Source organism: Heterocephalus glaber, unplaced genomic scaffold (assembly GCF_053883595.1).
Source record: "Heterocephalus glaber isolate CG9 unplaced genomic scaffold, H.glaber_assembly_v1.0 deba00001442, whole genome shotgun sequence".
Classification (NCBI taxonomy): domain Eukaryota; kingdom Metazoa; phylum Chordata; class Mammalia; order Rodentia; family Bathyergidae; genus Heterocephalus; species Heterocephalus glaber.
In genome coordinates, this window is record NW_028258296.1 from 33,877,141 (window position 1) to 33,899,000 (window position 21,860).

General features: G+C 34.8%; 1 protein-coding gene across 4 annotated transcripts in view; it reads left to right on the forward strand.

The window, feature by feature from the left end:
- Positions 1 to 20,322, forward strand: part of Snx7 (sorting nexin 7) — a 112,466-nt gene extending 92,144 nt beyond the window's left edge. For all 4 annotated transcript variants that reach the window (XM_004869101.3, XM_021247844.2, XM_087213172.1 and 1 more), the window contains one exon: positions 19,833 to 20,322. In XM_004869101.3, the coding sequence (XP_004869158.1) occupies positions 19,833 to 19,910 (78 nt within the window). In that variant the 3' untranslated portion in view covers positions 19,911 to 20,322. The remainder of the gene's footprint in view (positions 1 to 19,832) is intronic.
- Positions 20,323 to 21,860: the final 1,538 nt, after the last annotated feature.

Sequence of the window (21,860 nt, forward strand, 5' to 3'; positions counted from 1 at the left end):
GACAACAAGATCACAACCCCAGGAAGACCAGCAGAATGAATTCATTGGGCACAACAAGAAATTAAAAGCAAAGGGGGAGAATCCAACCAAAAGAAAAGTCATGACAATGATAAGTCAGTATGTATCAGTTATAACCATCAATGTTAATGGTCTCCATTCACCAATCAAAAGAAATATACTGACAGAATTGGTCAAGAAGCAAGATCCAACAATAAGCTCCATACAACAAACACACTAAATTCAAAAAGAAACTCATAGACTGAAAGTTAAAGGATAGAAAACAATGTTCCATGCAATAGGATCCCCCCAAAAAGCAGGAGTAGCTATCCTCTTTGCAGATCAAGTGGATTTCAAACCAACACTGATTAAGAGAGACAAAGAAGGACACTACATCCTTGTAAAGGGAACAATCCAACAGAAAGAGATGACAGTCATAAATATCTATGCACCAAACACTAGTGCGCCCAACTATATAAAACAAATACTAATGGACATGAAAAGTCATATATGCACTAATACAATTGTAGTGGGGACCTCAACACCCCACTGTCACAAATGGATAGATCAACTAGACAAAAAACTAAGTAATGCAATACTAGAACTCAGTCGAACTCTTGACCAAATGAACTTAACAGATGTTAACAGAGTGTTCCACCCCACAAAATCAGAATACACATTCTTCTCAACTACACATGGGTCATTCTCCAAAATAGAACACGTATTCACACATAGAACATGTTTAAGTAGGTGCAAAGGAATTGAAGTTATCCCCTGTATATTATCAGACCATAGTGTGATGAAATTGGAGATCCATAGCAAAAGGAATTGGAAAAATTTCATAGACACGTGGAAGTTGAACAACACCCTTCTGAATAACCAATGGGTCACAGAGGAAATTAAAGAAGAAATCAGACAGTTCCTTCAATTAAATGACAATGACAATACAACATATCAGAATCAATGGGACACAATGAAAGCAGTCATATGAGGGAAATTCATAGCAGTGAATACGCATATTAGGAAAACAGAATGAGCCCAATTAAACAACCTGATGCTGCACCTCAAGCTTCCAGAAAAAGAAGAGCACGACAACCCCAAAGCTCATACAAGGGAGGAAATGATAAAGATCGGAGGAGAAATCAATGCAATGGAGACTAAGAGAATGATACAAAAAATCAATGAAGGCAGGAGTTGTTTCTTCAAAAGAATCAACAAAATTGACAAACCCTTAGCCAATCTTATCAGAAAAAGGAAAGAAAAGGCCCAAATCCATTCAATTAGGAATGAAAAGGATGAAATTACAACAGACCCAGCAGAAATCCAGAGGATCATCAATACCTACTTCCAGAACCTATATGCCAATAAGATGGAGAAATAATCCTAGATATATATGACAGATTCCTAGATACATATGAATTACCAAAGTTGAACGAAGAAGACCAAAAAATTCTAAACAACCCAATATCAACTAATGAAATTGAAAACGTAATTAAAAACTTATCAACTGAGAAAAGCCTGGGACCTGATGGCTTCACGGCTGAATTCTACAAGACCTTTAGAGAGGAACTACTGCCACTACTGTTTAAACTCTTCAATGAAATTGAAAGGGAAGCAATACTCCCAAATTCATTCCTGGAAGCAAGCATCACCTTGATCCCCAAACCAGAGAAAGACCCAACTGAAAAAGAGAACTATAGGCCAATCTCACTAATGAACATAGATGCAAAAATCCTTAATAACATACTGGCAAATAGAATGCAGAAGATCATCAAGAAGATCACACACCCTGATGAAGTGGGATTCATCCCAGGGATGCAGGGATGGTTCAATATAAGCAAATCAATCAATGTAATACACTGTATCAGTACAGTCAAGGACAAAAACCATATGATTATCTCCATAGATGCAGAAAAAGCATTTGACAAAATCCAACATGCATTTATGATAAAAAGCCTACAAAAAATTGTAATAGATGGTCTCTACTTCAAACTGATAGAAGCCATCTATGAAAAAGCAACAGCCAATATCATACTAAATGGTCAAAAACTGAAATCCTTCACACTAAAATCAGGAACAAGACAAGGATGGCCACTATCACCACTCTTGTTCAATATAGTTCTGGAAACATTAGCCATGGCAATTAGACAAGAGAAAGAAATAGAGGGAGGAATAAAGATAGGGAATGAAGAAGTCAAATTGTCATTATTTGCAGATGACATGATACTCTATATAAAGACCCCAAGAACTCCACCAAAAGTCTTCTAGACTTAATAACCCAATTCAGTCAAGTAGCTGGTTATAAGGTCAACACACAAAAATCAATAGCTTTCTTCTACACGAATGACAGACTCATTGAGAAAGAAATAGGGCAAATAATTCCTTTCACCATAGCATCCAAAAAACTGAAATGCCTAGGAATCAACCTAACAAAAGAAATCAAAGACCTCTTCTCTGAAAACTATAGAATTCTGAAAAGAGAGGTTGAAGATGATATCAGAAAATGGACAGACATCCCCTGCTGCTAGGTAGGAAGGATTAATATAGTGAAAATGGCCATACTTCCAAAACTGCTATATAGATTTAATGCAATTCCAATTGAGATCCCAGCAGCATACTTCACGGACCTTGAGAAAACAATCCAAAAATTCATTTGGAACAAGAAGAGACCGAGAATAGCAAAAGCAATTCTAGGTAACAGAGACGTGGCAGGGGGTATCACAATCCCCAACCTGCAACTCTACTACAAAGCTACTGTGATAAAAACAGCATGGTACTGGCAAAGAAACAGACCTGAGGACCAGTGGAGCAGGTTAGAAGATGCAGAAACAATGCCAGACACACTTAGCCATCTCATCTTCGATAAAGGAGCCAAACACCCTCACTGGAGGAAAGATAGCCTTTTTAATAAATGGTACTGGAAAAATTGGGTTTCAAATTGTCAAACATTAAAACTATACCTATATCTCTTGCCATGCACTAAACTAAAATCAAAATGGATTAAAGATCTAAATATTAAAATAGAAACGTTGAACCAGTTGGAACAGAGATTAGGTAGAACTCTTGAAGACATCGTTGTAGGAAAAAATTTTATGAACAAAACCTCAGTTGCCCGTGAGCTAGCACAGTCAACAAGTGGGATCTCTTCTTATTAAAATGCTTCTGCACTTAAGAGAAACCACCAGCAGTGTGAAGAGACAACCCACAATGTGGGAAAAAAATCTTCACCTGCTCTTCCTCAGACAAAGGTCTACTATCTTGAATCTATAACGAACTTAAAAAGATCAGACCTCCCAAATTTAAAGACCCAATCTGAAAATGGGCATCTGACATGAACAGACATTTCTTAGACAAAGAAGTAGAAATAGCAAATAAATACATGAAAAAATGTTCAACATCACTGGTCATTCGAGAGATGCAAATGAAAACAACGCTGAGGTTATACCTCACTCCAGAAAGAATGGCTGCTATCATGAAATCACACAATAACAAATGCTGGCAGGGCTGTGGGTAAAGTGGAACCCTGCTCCACTCATGGTGTGAGTGTAGACTGGTGCAACCACTGTGGAAATCAGTATGGAGATACCTCAAAGAACTAGGACTGGAAGTCCCATTTGACCTCGCTATTCCACTGCTGGAGATCTTCCCCAAAGAATTAAAAGAATCATACCACAGTGATATACGTGCACCCATGTTCATAGCAGCACACTTTGTGATAGCTAAAACTTGGAAACAGCCCAAATACCCATCAACTGGATACTGGATAAATAAAATGTGGGTTTTTTCTATGAAGTGGAGTACTAAACCATAAAAAAATGAGAAATTAGAGACATTTATAGCTAAGTGGATGCACATTGAGGCGATACTCTTAAGTGAAATGATTAGAACACACATGTATAAATACCGAATAGTTTCTCTGGTGTAAGAAACTGAAAGTGTAAATAAGGACTAAAATGTATAATAGGTAATGTGAAATAAGAAGAAAAGGGGCAGAGGGGAAGGAAGTGGGAAGGCTAGGGGAAAGGAAAGAAGGGAATGGAATTAATATGAGAAAATGGAAAAATAAGAACAAAATCTTTGTAAATAGGAATGGAGGGGTTGAAGGGAGGGCTGGGGAAGGGTGAAAAATAAGAACCAAGAGAGATTATGTAAAGGTCCAAGTTTCCAATGATGAGTGTCATTATATTGTATACCTAAAATGTACCAATGATTAGAATGAATAATCGATAATGCAAAATAGGAAGTAAAGGTCCAAAGGGGTAGCGGTAGTGGGAGGGGCAGGGGAAAGGAAAGAAGGGAAAGGAAAAATGATGAGAAATGAAAAAAATGGAAATAAAGTCTTTGTAAATAGGGAAGGGTGGAGGGTGTGAAGGGAGGGCTAGGAATGGGGAAACAATAAGAACCAAGATAGATCACGTAAAGGTACAAGTTCCCAATGAGAAATGTAATTGTGTTGTATACCTAAAATGTACCAAGAAAAGAATTTAAGAAAAACAGAACAAAACAAAACAAGTGTCTGCAACTGAACTTTTAAAAGATACAGTGTTATTCCCAGTCTGTTCTGTATGACTAATAAATAAGGATATATTATTAAGTCATTTAAAAAAACAAGAATAACAACGTTTTGAAACCAAAAATTCCTTGAACAGGGTGAATAATTTCATTGTCATCTCAGGTCGTTGAGCAATAGGGATCTCTTCTGAGAAATGCGTCCTTTTGTGATTTCATTACTGCAAACATTACACAATGCATTTTTACAAACTAAGATGACTATGGCATCATTAGACAATATAATCCTGTGGTACCGCTATCATCTATGTTGTTATGCAGCATATGTCTGTACGGTGGCACCCAAATAACCAAAGAAATTGATTTTCTGCTATGGGAAAAAATTACTGAAACAGTGAAATAGGACATTTGGATAAAGTGCATAGATATTTTTAATTGTTCCCTGTATGTACAAAAGGGATTTTGTTTTTATTGCTTTGGTACTGGTTATGTTAATGGTGAAGAAGGCTTCAGAGAAAGAGATGCTTGGCAGGTATAATGAATCAGAAGAGGCTATTCTTATGAAAGCTGAATTTTAATGTCATTGAATTCACTTAGGCATCTCTATGTCCCCTCATAAATGGACTGTAAGTTCTTATTTTCCAGCAGGAAAGTGCAGCTGGTTATGAATGGCTTTAGAGTAGCTCTAGGTTTGACATTAATCATAAAAAGAGAACAATTGGTTTTTGGAGAGATGGATACAAAAAATGGGAAACTTCCTACTTAATTCAGTGTCATCACTTTTGTTATCAATAAAAGGATAAACATCCCTGATCAACTTTACATCTCACTTGAAGGCCTTTTGATCATCTTAATGTGTTTATTTTCTTTGTATGTAATATATCAAGGATAGCTTGTTGTAATAAAGAATAGGCGATTCCTAAGAGATGTTTTGAAGTTATCGTGAAGGGTAGAGCTACATTCTAGCAAGCCTGTAGTCCACTGCAGATTCTTAGTGTATATGTGCTAAGTCACTGTTTCTGAGGACCTTTGGTGATGAGTCCTGCCCTGTGTGTCACACAGAACATCTCACTTAAGGTCTCTGTAGCACCAACCTCCAAACTGGCCTAAGTTTCAGTCATAGGAAGGTTTTAATGCTAATTTTTGCCCTGCTAAACAGTTGGTTGTTAAGTGAACGTAATGAAAGAATATAGTTTATTCCTTTGAGGGTTTATTTTACAATTAGTAGTAGATATATGGGAGTTCTTCTTTTATTTATTCTGTTTGTAAAAGGCAAGCTCACTGAAAATAAACAGTAACAACAAACTTAAGTAGATAAACTAATGAATAAAACAGAAATAAAGAATTTTTTTTCTAGAAAATAGTATATTGGAATATAATTATAGAAAAATAATTTGCTACTTTAAGATTAAAATATTAATTCACAATTTTCCAGGTGGGCCTTTCTGAATGAGTCAACATAAAAACATATTAATTATTTTGTGTCATGATGATTAAAGTGAACATGACATTTTGAGTTCCATGTTTTTCATTTGTTTTATGTACTTTTCCATATAGCAACTTTATATAATACAGCATATTGATATATCTTCATTAGCTAACATAATTACTTATACTTGTACACTTGTATGTTTTCTCCTTTTTCTATCATAAATAATATTAAGATGGGTATAGCAGCATAGGCCTGTGGCCCTTGGAAGGAAGGGAGGGAGGAATTAAAAATAATTGGAATGTCCACTTTTTAAAGAGTTGCTTGGTAATATTTTCAGGAAATAACCAGATCAATGGTTACTGGATATCCAATATCATCAGTCTTAATAGGAGAGTCATTTGCCACATGTAAAATCATTCATTTGAGATTCAGTTATTATCAAAGCCATGTGTTAAGCAGGGATCCAAATCATTCTTCCATTAGGAGATTAAAGTTTACTAGGGAAGAGTAGCCACATATATGTGCTTAATTGATACAGGTTTACAACGTGCTATTTTTTAAATGGGAGAATATTTAAACTTATTTTATTTTCGTGAATTATAGTGGGCAGACCTAATAGAAAGATTTTGTCTTTAGTGGATAATACAGATATTTTTATCTATATAAATATTTAGGAAGCAGAAAAACAATGATACTGTAGTGAAATATATTTTCTGAAAGATAAAAAAAGAAAGAAAAAATCATTACAAGGGCACATCTCTAGCCAAATGAGCTGTACTGTGAATGCTTTTTTAAACTCCAGCTATTTATGAGTCATTTAAAAATTGTGGAAGCTTTTAAAAAATAGATCTTAAAGTACTATAAATTAAGTAATGGATGGGCACTGGGTATCTAAGAAGGTCCTTGAAGTATTTTTTTTTTTTTTTTTACTTAGGAATTTATTCCTAGTTGTGTTGGGAAAATGGTGAATTCTAGTCAAAAGGTTCTTTTAAATTTATTGTTATACCATATAATTAAGAACATCTTACAGGTTTTGTAACTATTTACTAGAAAGCGTCCTGGTCCAAGTTAGAATAGCTCCCAAATAGTCTGACTGTAAGAGTTCCATCTATTTTAATAATGAGTATAAACTTGCTACCTAAGGGAGATTCTGATGGATAAAATTTACATTTTTGAAAAAATTCATTCTTTTAAAAGCGAAAATCAGAAAAGTTACTAATTTTGCTGAGCTCAACAATGAAGAGAATAGCCCCCTGTAGATGTAATTACGACTAGCAAAGAGCTGCTATCTTAACATGCTATTAACCTAGGAAGAAAGTTCCATTTCAACATCTGGACGTAAAAGCAAAGGAAGGAGACCCTAGCCATTTTCAGTCATATTCCCCAGAATTTAGTAAAGTGGCTAAAAAAAATTATAGCAAGGCTCATTATACTTTCAAATTCACAGACTTTAAAAGACAGTATGACTTAAGAGGAATGAGCAGTCCTGAAGAATGAAGAGTAAAGAAGATAAAGAACCACGTATGATTATACCTGTGGACCACAAGCTATAAAATGTGCAGATGAAAGAGAGGAATATAGGCAAGGATGAGTAGAGAGAACAGGAAGTGTCAGGGAGGCTTGGGAAAAAAGCAGGAACTCTGGACAGTGTCCAGGGAGGGTGAGTGTGTAGAGGAGCCACTTTGGACAAGAAAATTAAGATTGAATAAGCTGTACTAAAATTGATAAAATGAATCCTTAGTAGAAACTGTAATGGAAACTTTCTTAAGAAATCACAGCTGCCTAATTTCTTTCACTTTCTTCTTCAATGAGTGGTAGGTATAAGTGGAAAGGGCTTGGCAAACACAAAAAAGTAACTAAAATCCTGTATATCTGAAGAGATAAATTATATTTTACACAAAAGAATAAAGATATATATATATATATATATATATATATATATATATATATTAATGAATGGTACAAAAACCCTCCCTTTACCAACTGCAGAGTAAAGCATTCAGAGTCCTAGCTGAAAGCTGAAGCCCTTTGTTCTCAGCTGACTCCTGGAGAGAAGACTGACAGATCTCCACTTAGGCAGGCCCATTTTTTTTCTGAATACTAAATTTAGTTCCAGAAAGGTGAGGATACTGAAACAGCGACACCTGTGTCCAAAGCAGTTAACCTCGTCTGTAATTTTGATGCACACCATTCAGGATCACCTAATGCCACTGCACTCTCTGTGAACAGCCTATCTGTCTTGGATCCAAAAAGATAGAAGTGGTGGAGAATTTTTATGCAAATAGAGCAATTTAACATGGCTCTGAACCCTAAGAATAACGGGTAGTGTTAGACTTTTTCTTTTAAATCACAGCCGGAGATGGTGGTGCCCACCTGTAATCCCAGCACTTGGGAGGCTGGGACAGGAGGATTGTCCTGAGTTCAAGGCAAATCTGGGCTACATAGTGACTTCAAGACCAGCCTGAACTACACAGTGAGAACCTGTCCCCCAAAAAACTTAGGACAGAGACATAATACATGGTTTATATTAAATTATAAGATTTTTCTAAGAGTATGGCCTCAATGTGCATCCATTTAGCTATGTGTCTCTAGTTTCTCGTTTTATATGGCTGAGTAGTACTCCATTTTATGTAAAAAACAAAAAGACACATTTTCTTTACCCAGTCTCCAGTTGATGGGCACTTGGGCTGTTTCCAAGTTTTAGCTATTGTATCCTGTGCCGCTCTGAACATGGGTGCACATATGTCGCTGTGGTATGATTCTTTTAATTCTTTTGGGAAGATACCCAGCAGGGGAATAGCTGGGTCAAATTCAACTTCTAATCCTAGTTCTTTGAGGTATCTCCATATTGATTTCCACAGTGGTTGCACCAATCTACACTCCCACCAACAGTGGAGAAGGGCTCCTTTCTCCCCACAGGCCTGCCAGCATTTATTATTGGTTGATTTCATGATAGCAGCCATTCTTTCTGGGATGAGGTAGAATCTCAGTTGTGTTTTCATTTGTATCTCTGGAATGACCAGTGATATTGAACATTTTTTCATATGTTTATTTACTATTTCTACTTCTCTTAAGTAAAGTAAATAGAACACACACATAGATACCAAATAGTTTCTCTGGTGTGAGAAACTAAAAGTGTAAATAAGGATCAAAAAGTATAATAGATAATGTGAAATAGGAAGAAAAGGTCCAAAGGGGAAGGGGAAGTAGGAGGGGTACGGGAAAGAAAAGAAGGGAAAGGAATAAGTATGAGAAAAGGAAAAAAATGGAAACAAAGTCTTTGTAAATAAGGAGGGGTGGAGGGGTTGAAGGGAGGGCAGGGGAATGGGGAAAAAAAATAAGAACCAAGATATATTGTGTGAAGGTACAAATTCCCAATAACGAATGTCAGCATATTGTATACCTAAAATGTACCAATAAAATTAAGGAATAAAAAAATGGTCTTTTTCTAAATATATTGCCCATCTCTTAGGCCAAATCTGAGTAAGGGGCAGTTTGCCTTAGTAAGAGGCACTTTCCTTGTCATAATGACATAGTTGGCTGTAGCTGGAATAATTGTTTACCAGGACAAGGACTTCCATATTGTGTTGCTTTTCTTTTTACAATCATCCTTCCTAAGAATTACTAAAGCTTGCCCCGAAGTTTAGTACCCAGGAAGACAAATTTACTGATGTTGCTAAAAAGAATCCTTTGGAGAACAAACAGTCAGTATTTTAGGAACTATGTGAAGAATGTCTGAGAACTATATTATACAGCCCAGGATTGAAGAGATTACGAACAGTATGTGCAGATGAGATTTATTGCAAAGCAAACATACCTGCCTAAGAGACTAAGAGGCTTAGAAATTTACTCAGCCTAACCATTTTTATACCAGTTAAATTTTCCAATCCGTTACATCCTTGAGCCCTCATTATTTATTCTCTTATCCACTGAGAGTAATACTGGGAAGCCTGAATTTCTAGATTAGGAAGTTCAGGGCATATCACGCCACTTCTCTATGAACTGTCCAATTAATTTAAGTATGGCCATCTTCATCAAAAGTGAAATACCACCTTTTAGTCACTTTAGTCCCATTACCTGGCAATGTATTGCATATCTAGGAGCGTTCACCTGTTTCTAATACAGAAATCATTAACGATTAATATCATCACCCTTTTTTATCTATATAATGGAAATAATTTTTTGATGAACTATCAACTCCCTCTTTCAAATAAAATCCAAAGATTAATACGGCAGGAGAAAGGTCAGAGATGGAATAACTATTTTAGGACCATAAGACTTTGTATTCTTAGAGCGAGCTAGACATAATGGTGCATACCTAGAATTTGGGAGGTGGAGGCAGGAGGATTGCTGCAAGTTCAAGGCCACCCTGAGCCACATGGTGAGTTTGAGACCAGGGTGAACTATATAGTGAGACTTTATTTTTAAAAAATTATATTCTTATGCTTGGAGGATAGGATTCATCACTGATTATGGGTCCAAAACCATCAATAGATGGATTTTTATTTTAAAACCTTTTTGAACTGCTTTTGGAGGTCATCTGTTATTGGTTGACCGTGGCAGTGGTGGAAAAGGTATACTTGGAGATGAGCTACCATAGATATGAGAAAATTTTTCAGTTTGGAAGATTGTTACCAGGAATTTGGGGGTAAGTAAAGAAGAAAGAGCTATAAACTAAACTTTAGGGAAATGTATAATTAAGATTAAATGATGATTTTTATTCTAAATTAGATATTCAAGTCATTGTTATGCTTCCACATATTTTTATTTTTATTGTAGGTTTCTCCTTTCTTAAAGATGTCTACTATACTATTCTCACCTCAAACCCCTGTATTCTGTAATATAATTATTTCTTAATTATCTATGGAAAGGAGGTTGAACTTAGGTGTAAAATAGACAGTTATACAACAACATAGTCTCTGCCTCTTCACACCCTTTGGACTAGATGTACATTTGGGAAGTTATTAAAGATTAGGATAGAAGAATATTAGAAAAGGAAGAAATGACTTAAAATACACATACAATACACTGTAGGATATAGCATCTCGAATAGAAAAGGTGAGTTTACCAATGAAAAACAGAGTTAGATATCACAGTGCCACTAGTTAATTGTAAAATCTGAATCATATGCTCTCTATACTCATTTGCTAATCTGTCCAATGAAGTTATTGATCTTTTGCCTTTGCCCCTACCTTGCTTCGTCCATAAACTCCTCACAAATCTTATTGCATCCAAGCTGATATCATAGAGTAGTGCTTTAATATATGTTCTGGTAATCCAAAGGTAAATATGTTCTTCTTTGTAGTTTGTTGCAGTTTCACAAGCTTGATGTTTGAAACGTCCATTAGTACACTGGATAAACTTTATCTTGTGATGATAGGGTATAGAAAAAGTGACAAGATACGAATTCAAATTTAGGCTTTTTTTTGGTACCGGGGATCAAACTCAGGTCCTTGCGCTTGCGAGGCAGGCGACAGAACCACTGAGCTAAATCCCTGGCCCAAATTTAGGCTTTTAATAAATTCTTCCTATAAAGATGTACAATGCATTATACCTTTTGCATCCCCAGTTTACCCATGTGCAAAACTGAGAGTGATAGGATGTTATACCTAAGGTCCCTTCCATCTTTAACAGATCTTAAGTCAGACATCTGTAGAATAATAAGATAAAATAATAAACAGACCACAAGATGGCGTTTGTAGCTAATGAGTCCTTTTGCATTCTCTCTTGCAGTCCTTTAAGTATTTGTTGCATTTATAAGTATACACCACACTGCTTGAGAGCTATGTAGAAGTAATTTTAGAAACATAATATGCAAATCATGTTCTTTTAAAGCTATATATATTCTAAAATTACAAATTGGCAGATGATTTCTTGGAAGCTGAATTTAGACTTTTCTAAAAATGAAATTCAATGAATAATTTTGAGCTATTCCAAAATAATAGAAGTTACTTTTCTCTGGCAATATCATCACTAATTTCTTTCTGGGTTAATTATATTACAGAATTTGAAAATACGTACCTATTGAAAGTTTTCTTTCATGTTTCAGATCTTAAGTTTAGGTGATAAGCAGTTACTAAAATGTCACATACGCCATTGCCCTAACTTTAAGTGAGACTGTAACTTTTGTAGATGTTAAATAATTTTGCAATGATGTTGACCTAGTGAAGAAATAATTACACATTTGAGCTTCAGTGCTTTCTCAAATGTAGACAACACCATCTGTGCCTAAGTTCATTTGATACATTGAAATATTTAGGGGTTACTCAATTACATTTCCTATTCTTAGTTTATTAAGAGATATACAATTATTTTGGTACTCTCTAAGACATACTTGTAGAAGCACAATAACTTTTGCAAAATAGGAATTTCTGGTTTTAAAAAGAAATATATGATAAAGTTTAGCTTTAATCTTGGTTTGTTTTCAGTACTGGAGATTGAATTCAGGGCATTTTCACATGGTAGGCAAATGTTATACTACTGAATTAAATCCTCAGCCCTTTTTATTTTTTCATTTGGAGATAGGGTCTTGCTAAGTTGCCCAGGCTGCCCTTAAATTTGTGAGCCTCCTTTCTTAGTCCCCTGAATAGCTGGGATTTACAAGTATGTACCATTGCATTCCATGGCCTCTGCCATATTTTATAAGTATCACTGTTATTGTTTTATGCAAATTTCTAGAAATTTTGTTATTAGCATCAAGATAAATAGGTCATATTTTATTTTGAATTTTGTTGCAATTTCGATGGAACTAAATTTTCTATTAGCTGTTTTCATGAACTGTTGGACCCGTTACTTGTGAAGATACAGTGATTATGTTGACATTTTCACATGGTGGCTAAGGGCATGGGCTTTGGAATGGTACAGCTTGTAACTTTGAGCATAGTGACTTGAGAACTTCATTTTAATGAGCTTCTGTACCCTTACTTATAAAGTGCTGAAGGTAATATTGCCTATCTCATTATAGATTTGCCTAGATATTAAAATATACTTGTAGATGTGTTTGTATATAGCAGAATATATGAAAATGAAGGGAAAAACTTAGAAACAAAGTTTAATATTCCCAGTGAGTCACCAAACCTAAATTGTTTTTAAGCCTTCATGTATATAAATGTCTTTCTTGGAATTCCAACTAGCATATCTCTAGCACTAACCTTACTTGCACCTGAAATTGCCAGTGTAGAAAGTAGGTTTCGAAGCTACTAGATAAATGAAAGAAAGGTACTTAACTCAGTATCTAGCACAGAGTAAGCATTCAAAAAATGTAGGCAGCTAGTAGTAATAGCAGCTGTACTGCTGACTGAAAATGCTCTTCACATATTTCTGAATCTCTTCTTTGGATACTCTGTATTATAATAATTATCTTGTAAATACCAAATATTTGTGAGCAGGTGAAATTTTATGCTTCCCACATGCCATATTGGGTTCAGGCAAGCAAGATAAAGCGTGTTTTTAAATTTGTTATGTGGTCTAATTTACTAGCTTGCTGTCAGTCACAGTTATCTCTGGACACCATCCATTTAGTTCTAGGAGGCTTAGTGAACACACATAGTTCAAGCCCTTTATTCCCTACAGAGATAAACAAATGAGGCTAGAGCAGTAAAGAGATTTGCCTGATGTCATACTGGGCGACAGAATGTCCTCATATCCTACAAGCTTGAGAAAATGCCATATTTATTAAATGTGGAAGCATTTATAGAGCACTATATTATATCTCTATCAGTAGTAACAACGTTTCTGTAGAAAACTTGATCACATCTGTTTGTAGGATTTTGCCTGCTTAAAAGAACTGAAGAAACATTTACCTTTTCTAGTGGCAAAATGTCATCAGTACCTTTAGTAAGGAAGCAAGAGATTTATCTTCAAAATGAAAAGTTAGTTTTGAAATTAAAGCTTCATTTTCTAAATATTCCATCTCTGTATTGAGAAGATGCTAAGCCTACTTGCAGGAGCAGAAGGCTTTGCTCCTGTTGGATGTGTCCCCGACTATGGCCCCCTTCACAGCTGCTGTGCTGGCTCTTCCAAAGTTCTGTCCTCACAGAGAAGCTGCAGGGTTTGCCCTTTTGCTACCCATTAGAGCTGTCTGGGGGAAAAGTACACTGGATTCTCAATTCACAAGGATTTGTGAAAAACTTGCTTTCCAGGCACCCCCAAATCCTGGCTAATGGTGTATCCAGGGTATTTATTGGCTTACTTTACATGCAGTGAGAAGCATTCTCTCAAGTTTCATATGGAACACTGAAAAAAACATTATACTGTGTTCCAAAAGACAATTTTCTAAACTAACATGAAATGACCTGATTTTATTAGAAGTGTTATATCAAATAAAATCACATGACTGGAAAATGGTGATACCTTGTTCAAATAAAAGTCAGACTCGTGTTGTTGATTTTCCCATGGTAGTATGAGAATCTCAACTCAGTTGAGCTGCTTGGCACCATTCAAGATCAGGTCAGCAGTGACACTGGGTATTTTCAGTTGTCACTCTGATTTGGACAAATGTTAATTACTTTCACTGATTGTAATGATTTAAAAAATGAGAAAATAACATAACAGCAATGCACATCTAAATAACTATAATCACTTTTAAAAACTAATTTTAAAATAAGGCCAAATCATACTAGGTTTTGAGATTTTTTTGTCGAGTTGATGATTCTTTGTTTGCTTCACTTATCACAGTGTTCAGCACAGTAGATGTTCACTGAACTAAATTGTTTCACTGTATGGTATAAATCCATTTTTTAGCTTTTTAATATGGGTTTTCATGCCCAAAAATATTTAAAAGAATAAAGAGAATTAAGGAGTGTTATAGATCATCTACTGTTTTAAAAAGTATTTATATACATTAACTTAATATATTTATAGGATATCAGTTATGGCATGTGACTATTAAATGGATAGGGCAGTTAAATAAATGTTTGCTTAGTAAAAAATCTACTAAGATTCAAAAAGAGATCTGGTAGCCCCAGGAGCTCCGTATTTCAAGGTCAAATCTGTAGATTATAGGATAGAAAACTTACTGATTATCAACCTGATTGGGGACCAGGATTTTATAGCAAAACTTAGCATTGTAAATTTAGAAAGCAATAGAAATCAGTTTGTATGAAGACCCACATTTTAGCATTGGTAATTCAATACATTCTTTCTCTGCAGTCATCTGGGTTTACTGAGCACTTGCTATATACCTAGCATGTGTTGACTTAATCATCTTCAAAGGATATATGTGCTCCTGGAAATAAAGAATTTTAAGAGCTATGTAGGGAATTACCCTACATCCAGCTCTTGTAAATACTATCCTAAAATTTAATCATCCTACTACCACTGTAGTCATATCTTTTACCCACCTCTGTTTCCAAAATTGCCCTTCTACTAAGTAAAGGAAAGACATCTTGTCCTATGGGTCAGTGACTTATTAAATGTACCCTGGTGGTAATTCAGGAGATTAGTTATTTTTTATTTATTGATGGATAAACACTGGCTACACCACTTATGAAAGTTACAATATCATAAATGTACTTAAACATTTCAGCTTCAGCTGTCTCATTGGCAAAATGAAATTCATAATTATCATTGTGAGATTTAAAGAAAGTGATATTATAAAGCAACCATTACACTGCCTGACCAAGTATTCCTGTGAGTACTCAACAGTGTTACATTATTTCTCTTGTTAACCTATGCTAATTGTTCTATAATATTCAGTATTTCAAAATACATGAGTATTTCTTCTGCCTTAAGTGTGGAGATAGATAATTTGTCTCTTTTTACTATATTTCACTGTCAATTTTAAAAATTGCTTAGAAATAAAAATGTTAATTCATAACACTGATTGGCATGGTTGACTACTGAAATCTCATAAGCTTTCTTGAAGTAGGATAGTTGAAGCAGGATGTGACAATGATAGAAGAGTGTTCACTAGAAGACTAATGCTATCTTTGGTGCAATTTTGATCACTGATTTGATAGGAATTCTAAACAGAGCAGACAGTTCAGAATTTCATTTTGAATTTTACTTCAGGATATTCAAAAGTTCGTTTAAATAATAGGTTGGCAGTTATCAAAAAGATGTGAAATCTTGTGAGAGCAGTAATTGCGGTGGGCTGCCCTGCAGGGTTAACAGCTACTAGATGATGTGTGGATTTGCAGAGAAGAGACCAGAGAGCTCCAGTGGAACGATGATTTACAAGGGTAACAGGTGACCTTCCCAAATGTGAATTACGTTTCTGCTCTCCCTCATCCCTTTGATCCCGCTTAGTATTTTGCTTTGTTTTTCAAACATTATGGATAGATTTTTGAGTTATATCTTGGTATTTTTATATTTCATTCTCTTTTTATGCTTGAAATTTGAAGACGATTTTGAGTATTTATAAAAATGAGTGTTTCTTTTTCTCGGCATTTAAAAAATAAAATAAATTACTAATACTAATGTTGCCAATCAACCTAGGGTTCTTGTGCCTGATTCAGATGGATGTGGTGAATTGGCAAAGAGCAGCTCTGCCAGCAGTCCCTGATGTCAACAAATGACACTAGGTAATGCTGGGGGCCAACAGTTGACACAGCCAGCTGCTGTCACTGTTATTCCTGGTGGTCACCATCCAGTGCCAGTTTGTGCTGGACACTATAGGTCAACTCTACCAGCTGTTCATCTCTGCTCCTGATCCTCATTGGCTGTGGACTCTGGAGCTCTCTGGTATTAATAACTCTTAAGTAGTTTTTCTTTTTCTTTGGAAACAACTGCTTTGTTCACACTCCTCAGGATAAAAATCCCAAATTGACTTACAGGACTTTTAGAGCCCACACTACCCAAGAAATAGACCATGAGCAGATTTATAGAAACACCAAAGTGAGTCTTTACCTTAACAGGGCCTGTCCTATGGGGGCCCAGTACACAGGAGGAAGCCCTCCTGGACTAAAAGCTGCGAAGTGGCTGGAGAGTGGTGCTTATATAGCAGCTTGCAGGCCTGGGTGAGTGAGGGGCAGGGCTGAAACCAGGGACTCTTGGAGAAGGCTTTCTGTGAATACTGAGTATGCAGATAAGAGATCCCTCCTTTCCTGGTCCTAGTCACTCCAGGGTGCCCTCTCCTTCAAAAATGCAATAGTATGATCTGAAGTGGCAGGAATTGTGGGGGGTACCACACTGCCTGGCTTCACTCATATTACAGTGGAAAATGGCAGTTTGATAACCAGGGCAAACACTGAAGCAAACTGTCCCAGTCCACTGGGCCTAAAGGGGGAACAGAGAGAAAGAAGTGGGGGCAGATGATAAACAGATGTGGCTAAGCCATATTCTTCTCCAGCTGGCAGAGGAAAAATGAGCCATGTGCTTCTTGTCTGTTTCAGATATGTTTTATATTTTTATACAATGTGAACTGTAGATTTTCTGTAGATGTTCTTCCTCAGTGTACAGAAGTTCTATTCCTAATTTACTGATTTTTTAAAAAAATAAAGAATAGACATTGGAATTTGCCAATTCTTTATCTGTGTCTTATTGAGATAATATTGTATTTAACATAGTAAGCCATATTGATTGCTATTTGAATATGAATGAATATAACCTTGCATTCCTGGGAGCAACCCATTTGGTAAAGATATAATTGTTTATATAGATCTCTGGCTTTTCTTTGCTAAAATTTTGTTTAGAACTCTGCATCTATATTTATTTGTAAAATCAGTCTATAGTTTCCTTCTCTTGTAATATCTTTGGTTTTGGTAAGTTAGAACTCTTTTTCCTGTGTCTTCAATTTTCTGGAAAAGTTTGTATAGAATTAGTAGCATTTCTTCCTATATTTCATAGGATTCACTAGGGCAGATTTCTGGGCCTAGAGTTGTCTTTGTGGGAAAATATTAAACTAAATTCAGATTCACTTGGGTTATCTGTTTCTTCTGCAGTGAGTTTTGATCATTTTTGCCTTTTGAGGAATTAGTGTATTTTGTGTTAGGTTGTCAAACATTTAGGCTTAGCATTCTTCATGGTGTTTTCTTTCTTCCTTCAATAGAATCTGAGCTGATATTACCAGCTTTTATTCTTTTCTCTTGATAATTGTATGATCTTTCCTTTTCATGATCAGTGTGGGTAAAAGATTATCAGTCTTATTAATCTCAGAGATCCAACATTTAGTTTTATTAATTTTTCTTTATTCTTTGTTTCATTGATTTTCACTCTGATCTTTACTGGTTTTTTCCCACTTTCTAATTAGAGTTTAATATATTTGGGTTTTGTTATTGTTGTCATTTTAGTTTTCAAAGTAGAAATCAAAAGTCATTGATTTGAGTCATTTTTTCTAATGTAGACAGTTATTGCTACGTTTCTCTGTATATTACTGTAGTGGCCTTTAGTGGTATACCAAACTTTAGAATATGCTGGGTTTTCATTTTCATTCAGTTAAAAATGCATTATAATTTCTCTTTTCATTTCTTCTTTGACACAGAGGGTTATTTTTAATTTTCTTGTTTGGATTTCATATATTTAGGAATTTTCCATATATCTTTCTATTAGTGATTACTTATTTAATTCCATTATGTTCAGAGAACATGCTTCATAGGGCTTGAATCATTTAAAAATTTATTAAGAATTCTTGTATGGACCAGAATATGATCTGTTTTGGTAAATGTTATTTGTACACATGAAGGAAAAGGTATATTATGTTTTTGTTTTATAAATATCAGTTAGGTCAACTTGAATAATAATGTGGCTCAAAACCATATGGTTATTTTTCTCTCCTCATATTCCATTAACATGAGAGGCCAATCAAAGTCAGCTATAGATGTGTGTTTGTCATTCTCCATATCTTTCTGACAGTTTTTGTTTCATTGATTTTGTATCTCTTGACATGATAAACATTTTGAATTGTTATATAGATGAGTTAGTCCTTTTATAATTATGAAATCACTATCTTTGATAGTGATCTTTGGCAGAAATATATTTTATCTGATATTAATATAACCATTCCAGATTTTCTTTTGATATATTACTCGTCCTTTTGATTATAACCATCTTGTGTCCTTATATTTAAAATATTTATAATAAAGTAAATAAAATAGAGATGGGCCTGTTTTTATTCACGGGACAATTTGAATCTTTTATTGGAGTGTTTATGCTTTAGACATTTAAATTGATTATTGATATGATTAGGTTTGAGTCTATTATCTTACTGTTATTTTTTATTTGTCCCATACGTTCACTATTTTCATTTTCTTCTTCCTGCCTTCTTTTGAATTAATAGACAATTTTGCGTGATTAATGTCTTGTTGGTGTGTTAAGTATAACTCTTCGTTTTGTTATTTTAATTCTTTAATATTTTAAACATCAATAACCAAGTCTTGCCAAAACCCTAAAAGACTGTCATAATACAGTAATTGCTAATTTTTTCAGGACTTACTCTTGTGCTAGGCGTCTGCATAGAAATTTTTACAGATTATATAAATTTAGTTTTTATAATTGTCTTAGTGGTAATATCATTAACCTAATTTATAGCTAAAGAATCTATCAGAAAAGTTCATCCCAAACTCACATTTGATATGGTGGGTTTCACATCCACCTCAGGCCTGCTTGCACCATTACCCCTATCTGGATGCCTAATCCCTGCCTCCTTAGATCTGAACTGGTCCACCTTTCACTCTATACCTTAGAGCCCTATTTTCTTTCCTGACAATGAGAAAAATAGTGAGTTACTTCTAATAATCTGTGTTAATCTTTTAAATTTTGATATGTTTCCCTCTTATTTGGTAATAGCATCACTCATTAAGAATTAAAGTATGTAGGTAATGACAGTGGTTCTGGCAAGCTGATGGGAGAGAGGAAGGAGATAGCTTGTGGTAGGAACATATATGTCAGGATTTATTAATCCTTCTCACACCGAGGTAAATTGCTGTTGACCACATGATGTCTTTCCATTATTCAGTGCCTTGCTACATGGGAATCATTCCTTACAACACAGACTGACCTTCACATAGAAGAAGACTCTGAAGATAAACTTTAATCCCATTGAGGACTTCTGTTTGATCTTTGGGAGACAGCATCTTTGAACCAAAGTTACTCTTTCTGGATCAGCTGTGCCCTTTGTAAAGTGGATGGAAAACATTTCACACTATCTGGAAAACCAGCAACTTGAAAACTCAGGTATTCCAGGTCATTGACATGAGTTTGGAGATATATATATCTATCAATCTATATAGATCTATTATATGACATATATTAATATAGATATATAGGTCTATTATATTATAGAAATAGATATATATAGATAAAGATTTTGCTTAACTTTAATTATGTTCTTAAATTTATGTGCCAATAATTGAATAGAGATTTTTTTTCTTCAATATTTGATTGTGGAAAATGACATTTTAAATATGTTATAAAGACTCAGTTTTAATAAAAGATTTCATATGAAATTGCGAGCTGTGTTGTGCTCTTTTTCTACCAATAGCTCTAGCCTCTGAAACAGATTCCAATATGAATTTCCTTGTTAACAAGTATGCTATATATTCATTCTGATTTCATCATAGTTTTCTCTGAAATACTTTTTAACTTGATATTAAGACTTTAAGAGATTTAACATTAAAAATAAGTTCAAAAGCTGACTTGTTCAAAGTTATTTAATTAAAAGAAGATCCAAAACAGATTTAAATTATTTGAGTTATTAGAAGTATGTATATAATCATATTCCTACCTAGTATTTACCCGACTCACTGTATTCTTCACAAATCACTCCTAGCTTTTATTTTTAGGGTGTAAGCTTATTATCATTAGCCCATTCATTTTCTTAACTATCTGCCTTTTGCAAGGCACTTTTGTAGGTGTTAAATATTATAGTGATAAAAAAAAGACACACTCACTCTAGCCAGTGTGGTGGTACAAGCCGATAGTGCCAGACTGAGGAAGGAGAATCACAATTTCAAGCTTTCCTTGGACAAGTTAATGAGATACTATCTCAAAATAAAAAAACCAAAAAGAGCTGAGAATGTAGCTCAGTGTGAAGGCCCTGGGTTCAATCCCCAGTGCAAAAAAACAAAACAAAATAAAACCTCAATTCAGAGAGCTTACATTCTAGTGATATTCATATGCAGAGTGATTTCATACTGATTTTGTGTTCATGTGTTTACATTTCTCTTTGGTTTGTACTTGAGAGTGGAATTCCTAGGTTATTTAACTGTGTTTAACCATTTTAGTTGCCAGATCATTTTCCAAATTGGCTGCACCATTTTCCATTCTCACCAATACAGAATGAGGCTTTCAGCGTCTCCACAACCCCACCAACACTTGATATTACTTGAGGCTTTTTATTATAGTCATCCTGGTGGTATGAAGTTGTACCTCATTTCTGTTTTGATTTGCATGTCTGTACTGCATGTTTTCATGTGCTACTGTTGGACATATTTATGCTTATTGGCCATATATAGATGATATATAGATATATATAAGATAAAAAAATGATATATATATAAGATAAATAAATATAGACTTACATATATATCCTTTGGAGAAATAACTATTCATATCTTTTACCCACTTTTAAATTATATTACCTTTTTCTAACTGAGTTGTAAGACTTGTTTATAAATTGTAGATACAGATCTTTGTAAAATTATGATCGTTTACTTTCTTGATTATGCTCTTTAAACTGTAGAAGTTTGGGATTTTGATGAAATGCAATGTAACTTTTTCCTTTTGTTCTTTATGATTTGGGAAGAATACATTGTCAAGCCTGAGGTTTTGCAAATTTACTCCAGTGTTTTCTTCTAAGAGTCTTAAACTCAGGCTTAAATTCTTAAGCTTTTAGGCTTTGACCCATTTAGGGTTACTTGTTGTTGATGGTGTGAAGAAAGGGCCCAATTTCATTCCTTTCCATGCAGGTATTTGGTTGTCTCAGCACTACTTGTTGAGGGACTGTCATAGTTTTCAGTGATGAGTTACAGGTCCATAGAGATCC